At 37.9% G+C, this 13,990-nt stretch overlaps 1 protein-coding gene across 14 annotated transcripts in view; it reads left to right on the top strand.

The window, feature by feature from the left end:
• The first annotated feature begins 2,692 nt into the window (after positions 1 to 2,692).
• LOC118909559 (protein FRA10AC1) overlaps positions 2,693 to 13,990 on the top strand; it is a 52,980-nt gene continuing 41,682 nt past the window's right edge. For 2 of the 14 annotated variants that reach the window (XR_008998960.1, XM_057506109.1), the window contains exons 1-4: positions 2,696 to 3,024; positions 4,759 to 4,835; positions 6,179 to 6,274; positions 6,400 to 6,445. Coding sequence is in view for 13 of the 14 variants with exons in the window: in XM_057506109.1 (XP_057362092.1) it covers positions 4,759 to 4,835; positions 6,179 to 6,274; positions 6,400 to 6,445 (219 nt within the window). In the remaining variant the exon portion in view is untranslated. Of the gene's footprint in view, positions 3,025 to 3,589; positions 3,733 to 4,758; positions 4,836 to 6,178; positions 6,275 to 6,399; positions 6,446 to 13,990 lie in introns of all 14 variants that reach the window. The other 12 variants (XM_036880126.2, XM_057506105.1, XM_057506104.1 and 9 more) reach the window with 11 other exon arrangements.

Genomic DNA, 13,990 nt, shown 5'->3' with positions numbered 1-13,990 from the left:
TGTCCTAAGGAAGATATCATGAAATATCATGGTGTTTTCCTGTTTTCTTTAAAATTGACCTTTGTTTACAGTGTGAGGTAAGAGTCACAATTATTTTTTAACCATATTATTCAGTTGATCCAGAACTATCTATTAAAAAGTCCATTCTTAAACCTATGCCATTAGTCATGGGATTATATATGTGTGGATCCATTTCCAGGTCAGATTCCAGAAGCAGTTGTTAAACTTTTTCTCAAGAACAAACATCTGTAATCTGATTCTTTCTTCAAGTATTATTTATTACATACTTATTATGAACCAGGAATCATGGTAAGCATTTTAGCTGCATAAATTCATCTTGAACCTAATCAACCCCCTGTGCCATAGGTATTATTATAATCTTCATTTTATAGATGGGGAAATTAAGACTCAGAGAATTAAATAACTTGTTTAGGACCTCCTAGCTAGTAGGTGGCAGAAACTTGACTTGAATGCAGGTCTGGCTGACTTCGAGGTGTGGCGGCTTTTTACTGTAGTGTTTACCAGGCAGCTTTTTTCATGGGAGGAGGCAATAGGAGTGTGATATTGAAGGAAGAAGGTGATGGAGAAGAGTGGAGACCAACTCCTCTCATACCTATCACACACCTATCATAGTATTTTGTTGCTTTGAGTTACACAGCATTGGCACACATTTCAAATTTCATATTTATTGAAATAAAAAATTGGGAGCCACAGGTCCATGCCATAGGCACTTAGTAGATGATAGCATATATTGTTATTATTCTATGTATTCTTCCTTTCTTACTAATCAACCTCTGAGGTAAGGAGTGCTTTTACATATCTGTAACCCTGATGCCTAGGACAGTGCTCTACCCAGAACAGGCACTTAATATATATTTGTGTTTTTTATAGTTGTTGAGATGTAAATACATAACGTGAGATTTTCTGAGCAGGGGAGGGTTCTATCCCATATCAGTTGTTTTTAGTTCAGATCATGTGATCTATCCCTAATATACATATTTTAATTTTCTCTCTTTCAATAACTGTTGCCTCAAAGGGAAAAATGTAAATCTTTGGCTGAATGGTATGCAGCAACAGATATAAAAAATTTTTAATGTTAGACCTAGGAGCTACTTCCCACACAATTGATGAGTTAAAAAGAAAGAGAGAGAGAAAAAGAAAGAGGACAGAAATCGACAGAGAGAGAGAGAGAGAGAGACAGTGAAAACTGGGTCTTGTAGAGAGACAAGTACTCCCAGTTCTAGACTCTCACTTGTTCTGTAACTTTTAAGTTCTCTGCTTCTGTTTCTCTTGTGCAAAATGCGGCTAACAACGCTGTAGCACAGGCTTGTTGTTAGAGTAAAATGAAATAGCAGGACAAAAATACATTAAGCATGGTAGAAAAATGCTGTTTAAATGTCAAATATTCATAGAAAGTAAATTGAAGACAAGGTATGGGTGTGTTTGGTTTTATTAATAATAAAAGAACTAAATACATAATCTAGATATTTGCTAAAATAGGAACTGCTTAATAAAATAATTCAATATAGTATAATGGTAAATTGTGAGGCTTCCCATTGCTTTAAATTTTTGAATAAATATTTTTATTGAGTTATAATCCTATTGAGTTTAAAAGCAATTAAATTCACAAAAATTTAACTTACAGATTTTTAAAGTCACATTCACTGCGTTGGGTAAAGCAGGATGTATCTATAATTTATTGCCAGTGACAGAGTGGGGACTTGAAACACTAAGGATATTGTTATCTACAGTGCAAAAGCTGTAAAATGATTAGTGTGAATTAAGTGCCAAGATTTTCTCTAAAATGGGCCCGCTGTAAAAATCAGCAGCGTGTCGATTCAACAAATATTTAATTAGCGCTGTGATTTCCAAGAAACCGTGCTGGGTACTGAGGAGGAAGCGAAGATGAACAGCATTAACAGGGGGAGACAAGGCAAGACTCTAGTAACAAGGCTGCAAAGCAGGATGGGGCATCATAATGTAGAAAAGGTAAAACAGGAAGAACCTGGTGGAGCTTAAAATAATTAACTTTTCCTGCTTGTGCTTTTTCTTTCCTTCTTCATTTAAAGGAACTATTTTTTATTCTTTTTCACACGTGTCAGGGTGCTTGTCTGCTGAGAATCCACGACCCAGTGAAATCTCCCCGATTCCGTGTTCTTATTTTCCTTCTATATTCGATGAGTTCCTTCGCCATCCGCACTATATTTGGAATGATATCTATTGTGTGGGTGGAGAAACGGTGGAAAGTTATTTCTGTTGTAATTATGAGAACTGGGGGAGGAGGAAAAAGGAGGGGAAGGAGGAGCAGACGGAAGACTGAGACGTTCAGAGAGGATGCTCCGAGGAGGCGTTACTAAGGTTACTAGAAAGAGGATGGCGGGTGATATTCAGGCAGAGCGTCTTTAAAAACAAAACAAATTTTCAAAAAGAGAGGTGTGGGCTTACTGCGAGCAGTGCCACGGTATATTAGATAATGGGTTCCCGAGAGGGAAAGGGAAGGAGGCCCGGGAAAAAACAGAACTGCAATTTCGAGGAAGCAGGAAGCCTCTGCCTCTCCTTCCGGCCCTTTTCTCCCGCTGTCTTTGTTTCCTGGGGTGGTTCTAGCTGTAGCACGAGGACGGGGACGGTGTCATTTCAGTGCGACACACGGTCCAGCTAGTCCGGAAGCGGCGCCTAGTCGGGACCCGTAGAGAGAGGCGGGGAACGGGCGGCGGCGGCGGGGAGACTGAGCGGCCGGGCGACCGAGGCGGGCACTGAGCCGGCTCCATGGAGCCTTAGGTCGTTGCTGCAGTCGCCGGGAAAGAAGCAAGCGACGGCTCAGCGGGCGAATTTGAGAGGAGGGGAAGGGGTGTGTGAGAAGGGCCAGAAGTGTATTAGGGGTCGGGAAGAAGGACCTTGACACCTGTTCCTCGTGTGCTACTTGTTGATTATCTTGTTTTTGTTCTTGTTGATAGATTCGGGAGACACCAGGCGTCTCCCTCCTCGAACTCCTCTCGGCCCTTTTCAGTTGATTCATAGCCAGAAGTGAGTGAGAGCTTTTTAATGCAACCCGACTGATTTGAGATAGGTTCGGGATGCCGCCAGAGGAGGGAAAAATGCGAAGGGGAAAGGAAAGGAGGAGCTGGTGGTGCGTGGTGTGGGAACAAGACAAGATGATGAGGATAATAAACATTACAGGGTTTTGCTATACCAGACACTCTTCTAAAACCCTTAATATGTGGTAACTCATTTATATGTGCAGTGCTGTGCGACCGTACTCATTAGCCTTATTTTATAGTTGGAGGAAACAGATTGAGAGAGGCTAAGGAAACGTGCCCCAGAAAAGGTAAATGGAAAGTGTAGAGCCAAGATTTGCATTCTGGTAGGCTGACCCCAGAACACATCTCAGCTTCACAGAATGGTTGGCCCCCATCAAGATGAGGAAGGTGACAGGACATAGTGGGAGGCCAGTATGACTTGAACAGGTGTGCTAAGCTAGCTGGGGTAAGGAGTTGACAAAGCGTGTGAGAGGCAGGCGTTTCTGTAAGGTGGCAGTTGTAAGCAAGGGTAGAGGTGGAATTGTGACCTAACCTTGCCTTGGGCTTTCTAGAATTTTGTGGGACAGGGAAGAGAGGTATTCACCCACACACCTAAGTTTGGAAATGGAATTAAGAAGATTGCAGACTCAAAGGATTTTATTTGATGTAACCACCTTATTAGATGAAGCCCAGAGAGATGAACTAATTTATTCAGGTAGCCAAGACTAGAGCATATCTATTGTCTTAGGGCCAATGCAGTGAGGTTTAGGGAGTTCTTTCCTCTATTTCCTGCTTTACTTGCTATAGTGAATATTAAAGTTAAGAAATTTGTTGTATTATTTGACCCAGACTGTTTCTTGTAACCACATGAATTGGGTACTTAAGACATTAGTCAAATCATCATCCATCCCCCAATAAAGTGTTCCAAATTCAATGTAATGCTGAAATCATGAGCTGCTTCTAACACAACTGAGTGATAGTTGGAATCTTACAGTATTTCTAGGAATTCCAAAGTTCAGTAGGCCAAAGGGTGAAGTGGTTTACCTAGAAGAAAATAGGTTTAAAAGAAAAAGGAAATTTGCATGTACATTGAAAAATGATAGGAAAATTTTCATCAGTTGATAGTGTACTTTTCGCAAATCCAGTGAGTCTAATGGATTGTAATAATAAAAATGTTAGCATCGTCCAGAGGCTATTTGGAGTTGTTGAAATTGCGGGCTTAAGAATCAATAGATCAGCATAGCTGCTTATTTGCTCTGTATAATTGATTTACTTAACTTCATTTATCCTTGATTTCTTCATCTCTAATAAGGAGATAATATTTCCTAATTTGCAGAATTAGAAGCAGTGTTTGTAAAGTATCTAGCATAATGTCTGGAACAATGTTGGTAGATAAAGAGCAACTTATTACTCTGAGTCAAATAAAAGTGAAGCATTGCTGAACCTTGTATGTAGTCACATGGCAGCTTCTAGATCTCATTTTCAGTGAGGAGGTCAAAGAGTAACCTCCTTTATTGGCCTAATAGTAGTTAAGATGAAAATGTTGATTCATTTTCTGAAGGGTAAGTCTGTTATGTCAAAGTAATTGAAAGTTTTAGATGACTTTATGGCCATGAACAGTGATATACACACCACAATCCTTTAAACCTATTGTGTTTTTTAAAGATAACTTATTCTTGAACTCTTCTGTTCCCTGAACTATGGTTGACTTATGTTCTAAGTAACTTGTACTTTTTTACAGATGCATGGTCATGGAGGCTATGACTCTGATTTTAGTGATGATGAACACTGTGGAAAATCTAGCAAAAGGAAAAAAAGGTAAAGAATTTTTTACTGATTTTTGTTTCAGATCCTTTCTAGATAAAGATGAGTATAAATAATATTGAAAGTTTTTGGATTGTGTTTGCATGTGAAGATAATGCTCTACTGAATGAATTTTTGTTCATTAAATTAGAATGAGTTGACTCAAATTTGAGAATGGTTGTGTTAAACATAATGTTTCTGCTGTGTAGGGATTTGTGGAAAGAGAAGGGGAAAAAAGGGAAACCAGTTAAAGCTTTTAGATTTTTCTGTTGCATCTATTTTTCATTCAGTCATCAAGGACTTCTATTTGCAGTTGTCATAAGTAAGAAGAGGCTTGGTTGGTGATCCCTTTGTTAGTACTTGAGTCAGAGTGAGTGTAATGTAGAGGGTGAGACTTTGATACAGCATAATTCTTACGGTTTTGTGAATGAGCAGACTAAGTGGTCAAGGGAACAAGCTCGTGGAAGTTTTTATTGAATTGAAAGGGACAAGAACTGTCAGCAGATAAAGCCTGGGCCTTATAAAGAGGCTATATCTTGGTGGAGTTGCTGTGTTTAAGGGCATTGTTTTCAGCTTTCAGTGCTTAGAAACTTGATTTTGTCCATTAACCTAGGAATTGTTGATTGATTTCCGTTAACCAAACTTAGTTACAAAAATTGGTTTATTATTTCACACTCAGAGTAATGTAGACAATCAGGCATACTAATTGAGGCTGAACATTTTTGTCATGTACTCAGTGTTCATGGATAACCAAAAGAATAGAAATAATTACAATAAATTACATTTTATGGTTCTTTATATTTTTAAGATTTTTTCATTCAAAAATATTACTTTGTAAGAACAGAATTGGAACAAATCTTTTTGGGTACTTTGCTTTAGGTTATGTCTATATACATAACAGGTTATGTAGATATATATATATATATAGCCCTATATATACATATTATATCATCTATAGTCTATATCATCTCTAATCAGCCTTTCTTCTTCCATATTATCAACTACCAAAATATTCACTATTTCTATAAACAAGGAAGTTGTGGCACAAAGAAATTAGTAACTTAATCTTGTTTAAGATTAAGAAAGTGAATGGTAGAGGCAGAATTTGAACCCAGGAACCTAGTTGGTCTAACACCAGAACCTATGCATTTGGGGGTTTCATCTTCTCCATTAAAAAAAGTTAAGGTATTAATTAAGCTATTTAAGGAGACATAAGGTGTCTCAGTAAAGATCAATGAGTTTAAATTAAGACTTGAATTATTTAAAACATGTTCCAGTTATGAAAATATAAAGAAACAGGAAGCACTTTTTGAGAAAAGTGAACTCTTCTAATAAAATTTTTTTTCTTAACAAACCAGGACAGTTGAGGATGATTTACTGCTCAAAAAGCCATTTCAGAAAGAAAAACATGGGAAAGTGGCCCATAAACAAGTTGCAGCAGAATTGCTGGATAAGTATGTACCTCAATGTAAATTCCTTTCTTTGGTTTAAGATGTTTCTATAAACTTAACAACGTGGGGATTTGATTATATTAATTAGAATATAGTCATTTGAATTTACTTAAAATTTGTCTTGACAGGGAAGAAGCAAGAAATAGAAGGTTTCATCTCATAGCTATGGATGCTGTATCCTTTTTATATTTCTAGTCTTATAACAGAATATTTTAAAATCTACTTTTCGATTTTATAAACTGTGAAGTCAGATAGACCTATATTTTATTTTAAAAGATAAATGTTTATTGATGTGGGATTTTGCCTTTTATACTTTTGAGCACAGTTCTCTTTTGCTAATAAGATTTAAAGATGAAAATAATAAAGTATATTACTAATATTCTATAAATAGGTTTACAAAGTCCATGAACTTGCAGATATTTTTTCCAACTTTTTTTTTTTTTTTTTTTTTTTTTTTTTTTTTATTGAAGGGTAGTTGACAACAGTATTGCATTACATTAGTTTCAGGTGTACAACACAGTGATTATTCAACATTTATATACATGATAATTCTAGGTACCAGGTATCACCATACCAAGTTGTTACAATATTTTGACTATATTCCTTATGCTATACATTACATCCCGGTTACTTATTTATTTTACAATTGGAAGTGTGTTTAAATATATATATATATATATATATATTTTGTGAGGGCATCTCTCATATTTATTGATCAAATAGTTGTTAACCACAATAAATTTCTGTATAGGGGGGTCAATACTCAATGCACAATCATTAATCCACCCCAAGCCTAATTTTCATCAGTCTCCAATCTTCTGATGCATAACGAACAAATTCTTACATGGAGTACAAATTCTTACATAGTGAATAAGTTACATGGTGAACAGTGCAAGGGCAGTCATCACAGAAGCTTTCGGTTTTGTTCATGCATTATGAACTATACACAGTTCAAATATGACTATTCATTTGATTTTTAAACTTGATTTATATGTGGATACCACATTTCTCTATTATTATTATTTTTAATAAAATGCTGAAGTGGTAGGTAGATACGAGATAAAGGTAGAAAACAGAGTTTAGTGTTGTAAGAGAGCAAATGTAGATGATCAGGTGTGTGCCTGTAGACTATGTGTTAATCCGAGCTAGACGAGGGCAATAAACATCCATGTATGCAGAAGATTTCTCTCAGAACATGAGGGGGGAGGTTCTAAGCCTCACCTCTGCTGCTCCCCATTTTCTCACCAGATGGCCCCCTGCAACTGTGCCTGTCTTAGGTTGTTCCTCCCTTGAGGAATCTTACCCGTCTCTGGCTAACCAGTCATCTTCCGGGGCCTTACAGGGAAATGTTAAGTTGGTAAGTGAGAGAGAAGCCTTATTGTTTGAAAAGGTTAGCTTTTTACTTCTTTGCATATTTATGCCCTGTGGCTTCTATGCCCAGCATTTGTCTTGAGGTATCTTTACCACTTGGAAGAATTATGATACTCGGTAAATTCGACATGTGGCACGAGTTCTATTTAAAGGTTGTGATTAGGTAGGAAGAAGAAAAGCTATAGAAGTAGCAGGCAGAAGAAAACCTGGGAAGATTGATTATTTCTTTGACATATCTTCTTGTAGAGTAACTTCAGCATGGATAGGTTTTAAACTACTAATTAAATTGTGCACACACATTAACATAATAGGAATATAGTTACCTAACCAAAGCATACCTATAATTACCAGCCATCTCCAGTGAAACCAAGAAAACCAGTTAGGCACCTTAGGCATTTGTGAAAACTTATCTATGATATGGTGGATATTGTCCGACTGAACTTAAACAGTCTGAGAGAATTCAGATAAACTAGAACAACCCATTCCTGGGGACTGTTCATATCCCATATGTTCTTTTAACGATAAATAGTCTGTGGTTGTAAGATTTTGGAGTGCTACAATTTGCACTTCTCCTAATTCTTGGTTGAGTTCCAACAGTATAGATCCAGTCCAATTTTTGTTTTACTGTATGCACAGGTCAGCTTAGATATCTCCTTCATCATTCCCATGGCAAGTCCAGGAACTGGTGGGATGAGTGCATCTACACCTGTGACAGTGCGTGGATCTTTGTTGGAGTTTTTTTTTTGCTGATCATCTTCTGTCATGAGTCTTCCCAAGAGTGCTGATGTTGGAAGTTCTTTTTCATATCGTATCTTAGTTCATTTTCGGGGTAGCCAAATTAGGCTTTGATCCTCTGTATAAACACAAACAGACCCTTTGCCTACACTTTTATATGCCCTTTATATCATTGTGTAGAACTCATTAGAGGTCACCACATAGGAACAGCTTTTTTTTTTTTTTTTTTAATCATTAATCTACACTTACATGACGAATACTTTGTTTACTAGGCTCTCCCCTATACCAGGTCCCCCCTATATACTCCTTTACAGTCACTGTCCATCAGCGTAGCAAACTGTTGTAGAATCACTACTTGTCTTCTCTGTGTTGTACAGCCCTCCCCTTTCTCCCACCCCGCTATGGATGCTAATCTTAATACCCCTCTTTTTCTGCCCCCCCTTATTCCTCCCTGCCCACCCATCCTCCCCAGTCCCTTTCCCTTTGGTACCTGTTAGTCCATTCTTGAGTTCTGTGATTCTGTTGCTGTTTTGTTCCTTCAGTTTTTCCTTTGTTCTTATATTCCACAGATGAGTGAAATCATTTGGTATTTCTCTTTCTCCGCTTGGCTTGTTTCACTGAGCATAATACCCTCCAGCTCCATCCATGTTGCTGCAAATGGTTGGATTTGCCCTTTTCTTATGGCTGAGTAGTATTCCATTGTGTATATGTACCACATCTTCTTTATCCATTCATCTATCGATGGACATTTAGGTTGCTTCCAATTCTTGGCTATTGTAAATAGTGCTGCGATAAACATAGGGGTACATTGGTCTTTCTCATACTTGATTGCTGCGTTCTTAGGGTAAATTCCTAGGAGTGCAATTCCTGGGTCAAATGGTAAGTCTGTTTTGAGCATTTTGATGTACCTCCATACTGCTTTCCACAATGGTTGAACTAACTTACATTCCCACCAGCAGTGTAGGAGGGTTCCCCTTTCTCCACAGCCTCGCCAACATTTGTTGTTGTTTGTCTTTTGGATGGCAGCCATCCTTACTGGTGTGAGGTGATACCTCATTGTAGTTTTAATTTGCATTTCTCTGATAATTAGCGATGTGGAGCATCTTTTCATGTGTCTGTTGGCCACCTGTATTTCTTTTTTGGAGAACTGTCTGTTCAGTTCCTCTGCCCATTTTTTAATTGGGTTATTTGTTTTCTGTTTGTTGAGGCATGTGAGCTCTTTATATATTCTGGACGTCAAGCCTTTATCGGATGTGTCATTTTCAAATATATTCTCCCATACTGTAGGGTTCCTTTTTGTTCTATTGATGGTGTCTTTTGCTGTACAGAAGCTTTTCAACTTAATATAGTCCCACTTGTTCATTTTTGCTGTTGTTTTCCTTGCCCAGGGACATATGTTCAAGAAGAGGTCACTCATGTTTATGTCTAAGAGGTTTTTGCCTATGTTTTCTTCCAAGAGTTTAATGGTTTCATGACTTACATTCAGGTCTTTGATCCATTTTGAGTCTACTTCTGTATATGGGGTTAGACAATGGTCCAGTTTCATTCTCCTACATGTAGCTGTCCAGTTTTGCCAGCTCCATCTGTTGAAGAGACTGTCATTTTGCCATTGTATGTCCATGGCTCCTTTATCAAATATTAATTCACCATATATGTCTGGGTTAATGTCTGGATTGTCTAGTCTGTTCCATTGGTCTGTGGCTCTGTTCTTGTGCCAGTACCAAATTGTTTTGATTACTATGGCTTTATAATAGAGCTTGAAGTTGGGGAGTGAGATCCCCCCTACTTTATTCTTCTTTCTCAGGATTGCTTTGTCTATTCGGGATCTTTGTTGTTTCCATATGAATTTTTGAATTATTTGTTCCAGTTCATTGAAGAATGTTGCTGGTAGTTTCATAGGGATTGCATCAAATCTGTATATTGCTTTGGGCAGGATGGCCATTTTGACGATATTAATTCTTCCTAGCCATGAGCATGGGATGCGTTTCCATCTGTTAGTGTCCCCTTTAATTTCTTTTAAGAGTGACTTGTAGTTTTCAGAATATAAGTCTTTCACTTCTTTGGTTAGGTTTATTCCTAGGTATTTTATTTTTTTTGATGCAATTGTGAATGGAGTTGTTTTCCTGATTTCTCTTTCTGTTGGTTCATTGTTGGTATATAGGAAAGCCACAGATTTCTGTGTGTTGATTTTGTATCCTGCAACTTTGCTGTATTCCGATATCAGTTCTAGTAGTTCTGGGGTGGTGTCTTTAGGGTTTTTTATGTACAGTATCATGTCATCTGCAAATAGTGACGGTTTGACTTCTTCTTTGCCAATCTGGATTCCTTGTATTTTTTTGTTTTGTCTGATTGCCATGGCTAGGACCTCCAGTACTATGTTAAATAACAGTGGAGAGAGTGGGCATCCCTGTCTAGTTCCCGATCTCAGCGGAAATGCTTTCAGCTTCTCGCTATTCAATATAATGTTGGCTGTGGGTTTATCATAAATGGCCTTTATTATGTTGAGGTACTTGCCCTCTATTCCCATTTTGCTGAGAGTTTTTATCATGAATGGATGTTGAACTTTGTCAAATGCTTTTTCAGCATCTATGGAGATTATCATGTGGTTTTTGTCTATCTTTTTGTTGATGTGGTGGATGATATTGATGGACTTTCGAATGTTGTGCCATCCTTGCATCCCTGGGATGAATCCCACTTGGTCATGGTGTACGATGGTTTTGATGTATTTTTGAATTCGGTTTGCTAAAATTTTGTTGAGTATTTTTGCGTCTACGTTCATCAGGGATATTGGTCTGTAGTTTTCTTTTTTGGTGGTGTCTTTGCCTGGTTTTGGTATTAGGATGATGTTAGCTTCATAGAATGAGTTTGGGAGTATCCCCTCCTCTTCTATTTCTTGGAAAACTTTAAGGAGAATGGGTATTATGTCTTCCCTGTATGTCTGATAAAATTCCGAGGTAATTCCATCTGGCCCGGGGGTTTTGTTCTTTGGTAGTTTTTTGATTATTGCTTCAATTTCGTTGCTGGTAATTGGTCTGTTTAGATTTTCTGTTTCTTTTTGGGTCAGTCTTGGAAGGTTGTATTTTTCTAGGAAGTTGTCCATTTCTCCTAGGTTTCCCAGCTTGTTAGCATATAGGTTTTCATAGTAGTCTCTAATAATTCTTTGTATTTCTGCGGGGTCCGTCGTGATTTTTCCTTTATCATTTCTGATACTGTTGATTTGTGTTGACTCTCTTTTCCTCTTAATATGTCTGGCTAGAGGCTTATCTATTTTGTTTATTTTCTCGAAGTACCAGCTCTTGGTTTCATTGATTTTTGCTATTGTTTTATTCTTCTCAATTTTATTTATTTCTTCTCTGATCTTTATTATGTCCCTCCTTCTGCTGACCTTAGGCCTCATTTGTTCTTCTTTTTCCAATTTCGATAGTTGTGACATTAGACCGTTCATTTGGAATTGCTCTTCCTTTTTTAAATATGCTTGGATTGCTATATACTTTCCTCTTAAGACTGCTTTTGCTGTGTCCCACAGAAGTTGGTGCTTAGTGTTGTTGTTGTCATTTGTTTCCATATATTGCTGGATCTCCATTTTGATTTGGTCATTGATCCATTGATTATTTAGGAGCGTGTTGTTTAGCCTCCATGTGTTTGTGAGCCTTTTTGCTTTCTTTGAACAGTTTATTTCTAGTTTAATGCCTTTGTGGTCTGAAAAGTTGGTTGGTAGGATTTCAATCTTTTGGAATTTACTGAGGCTCTTTTTGTGTCCTAGTATGTGGTCTATTCTGGAGAATGTTCCATGTGCACTTGAGAAGAATGTGTATCCTGTTGCTTTTGGATGTAGAGTTCTGTAGATGTCTATTAGTTCCATCTGTTCTAGTGTGTTGTTCAGTGCCTCTGTGTCCTTACTTATTTTCTGTCTGGTGGATCTGTCCTTTGGAGTGAGTGGTGTGTTGAAGTCTCCTAGAATGAATGCATTGCATTCTATTTCCTCCTTTAGTTCTGTTAATATTTGTTTCAGGTATGTTGGTGCTCCTGTATTGGGTGCATATATATTTATAATGGTTATATCCTCTTGATGGACTGTGCCCTTTATCATTATGTAATGTCCTTCTTTGTCTTTTGTTACTTTCTTTATTTTGAAGTCTGTTTTGTCTGATACCAGAATTGCAACACCTGCTTTCTTCTCTCTGTTGTTTGCTTGAAATATCTTTTTCCATCCCTTGACTTTAAGTCTGTGCGCATCTTTGGGTTTGAGGTGAGTCTCTTGTAAGCAGCATATGGATGGATCTTGCTTTTTTTATCCATTCTATTACTCTGTGTCTTTTGATTGGTGCATTCAGTCCATTTACATTTAGGGTGATTATTGAAAGGTATGAATTTATTGCCATTGCAGGCTTTAAGTTTGTGGTTACCAAAGGTTTAGGGTTAGCTTCTTTACTATCTTACTGTCTAACTTAACTCGCTTGTTGAGCTATTATAAACACAGTCTGATGATTCTTTATTTCTCTCCCTTCTTATTCCTCCTCCTCCCTTCTTCATATGTTGGGTGTTTTGTTGTGTGCTCTTTTTAGGAGTGCTCCCATCTAGAGCAGTCCCTGTAGGATGCCCTGTAGAGGTGGTTTGTGGGAGGCAAATTCCCTCAACTTTTGCTTGTCTGGGAATTGTTTAGTCCCACCATCATATTTGAATGATATTCGTGCTGGATACAGTATCCTTGGTTCGAGGCCCTTCTGTTTCATTGCATTAAGTATATCATGCCATTCTCTTCTGGCCTGTAGGGTTTCTCTTGAGAAGTCTGATGATAGCCTGATGGGTTTTCCTTTGTAGGTAACCTTTTTTTTCTCTCTGGCTGCCTGTAATACTTTGTCCTTGTCTTTGATCTTTGCCATTTTAATTATTATGTGTCTTGGTGTTGCCCTCCTTGGATCCCTTGTCATGGGAGTTCTGTGTACCTCTGTGGTCTGAGAGGCCATTTCTTCCCCTAGTTTGGGGAAATTTTCAGCAATTATTTCTTCAAAGACATTTTCTATCCCCTTTTCTCTCTCTACTTCTTCTGGAATACCTATGATTCTTATATTGTTCCTTTTCGATTGATCACTCAGCTCTCTTAAAATTCTTTCATTCCTGGAGATCCTTTTATCTCTCTCTGCATCAGCTTCTCTGCGTTCCTGTTCTCTGTTTTCTAGTCCATTAATGGTCTCTTGCATCTCGTCCATTCTGTTTTGAAGTCCTTCCAGAGCTTGTTTTATTTCTGAATTCTCCTTCCTTAGTTCTTGCATATTTCTCTGCAAGTCCATCAGCATGGTTATGACTTTTGTTTTGAATTCTTTTTCAGGAAGACTGGCTAAATCTATCTCCCCAGATTCCTTCTCAGGGGAAGATGTAGCAGATGCCAAAGCTGTCTGGGTTAGTCTTGTCTGGATCATATTTTTTTGCCTTTTCATGTTGACAGGTGCTATTGACTGTCAGCTGGGAGGGCCAAAATTTTCACTTGCTACTGGCCTTTCTTTACTGGAACAACTGCGACCCCTAGTGGCTTGTGTTGGGTAATTGCGTGTAGAGTGGGTCTTTGTGTCTTGCCCGGCCGGAAGGGAGAAATTTCCCTTTCTGTGGGCGGAA

The sequence above is a fragment of the Manis pentadactyla genome, chromosome 8, assembly GCF_030020395.1.
Source record: "Manis pentadactyla isolate mManPen7 chromosome 8, mManPen7.hap1, whole genome shotgun sequence".
NCBI lineage: Eukaryota > Metazoa > Chordata > Mammalia > Pholidota > Manidae > Manis > Manis pentadactyla.
This window is presented reverse-complemented; position numbering and strand designations above follow the sequence as displayed.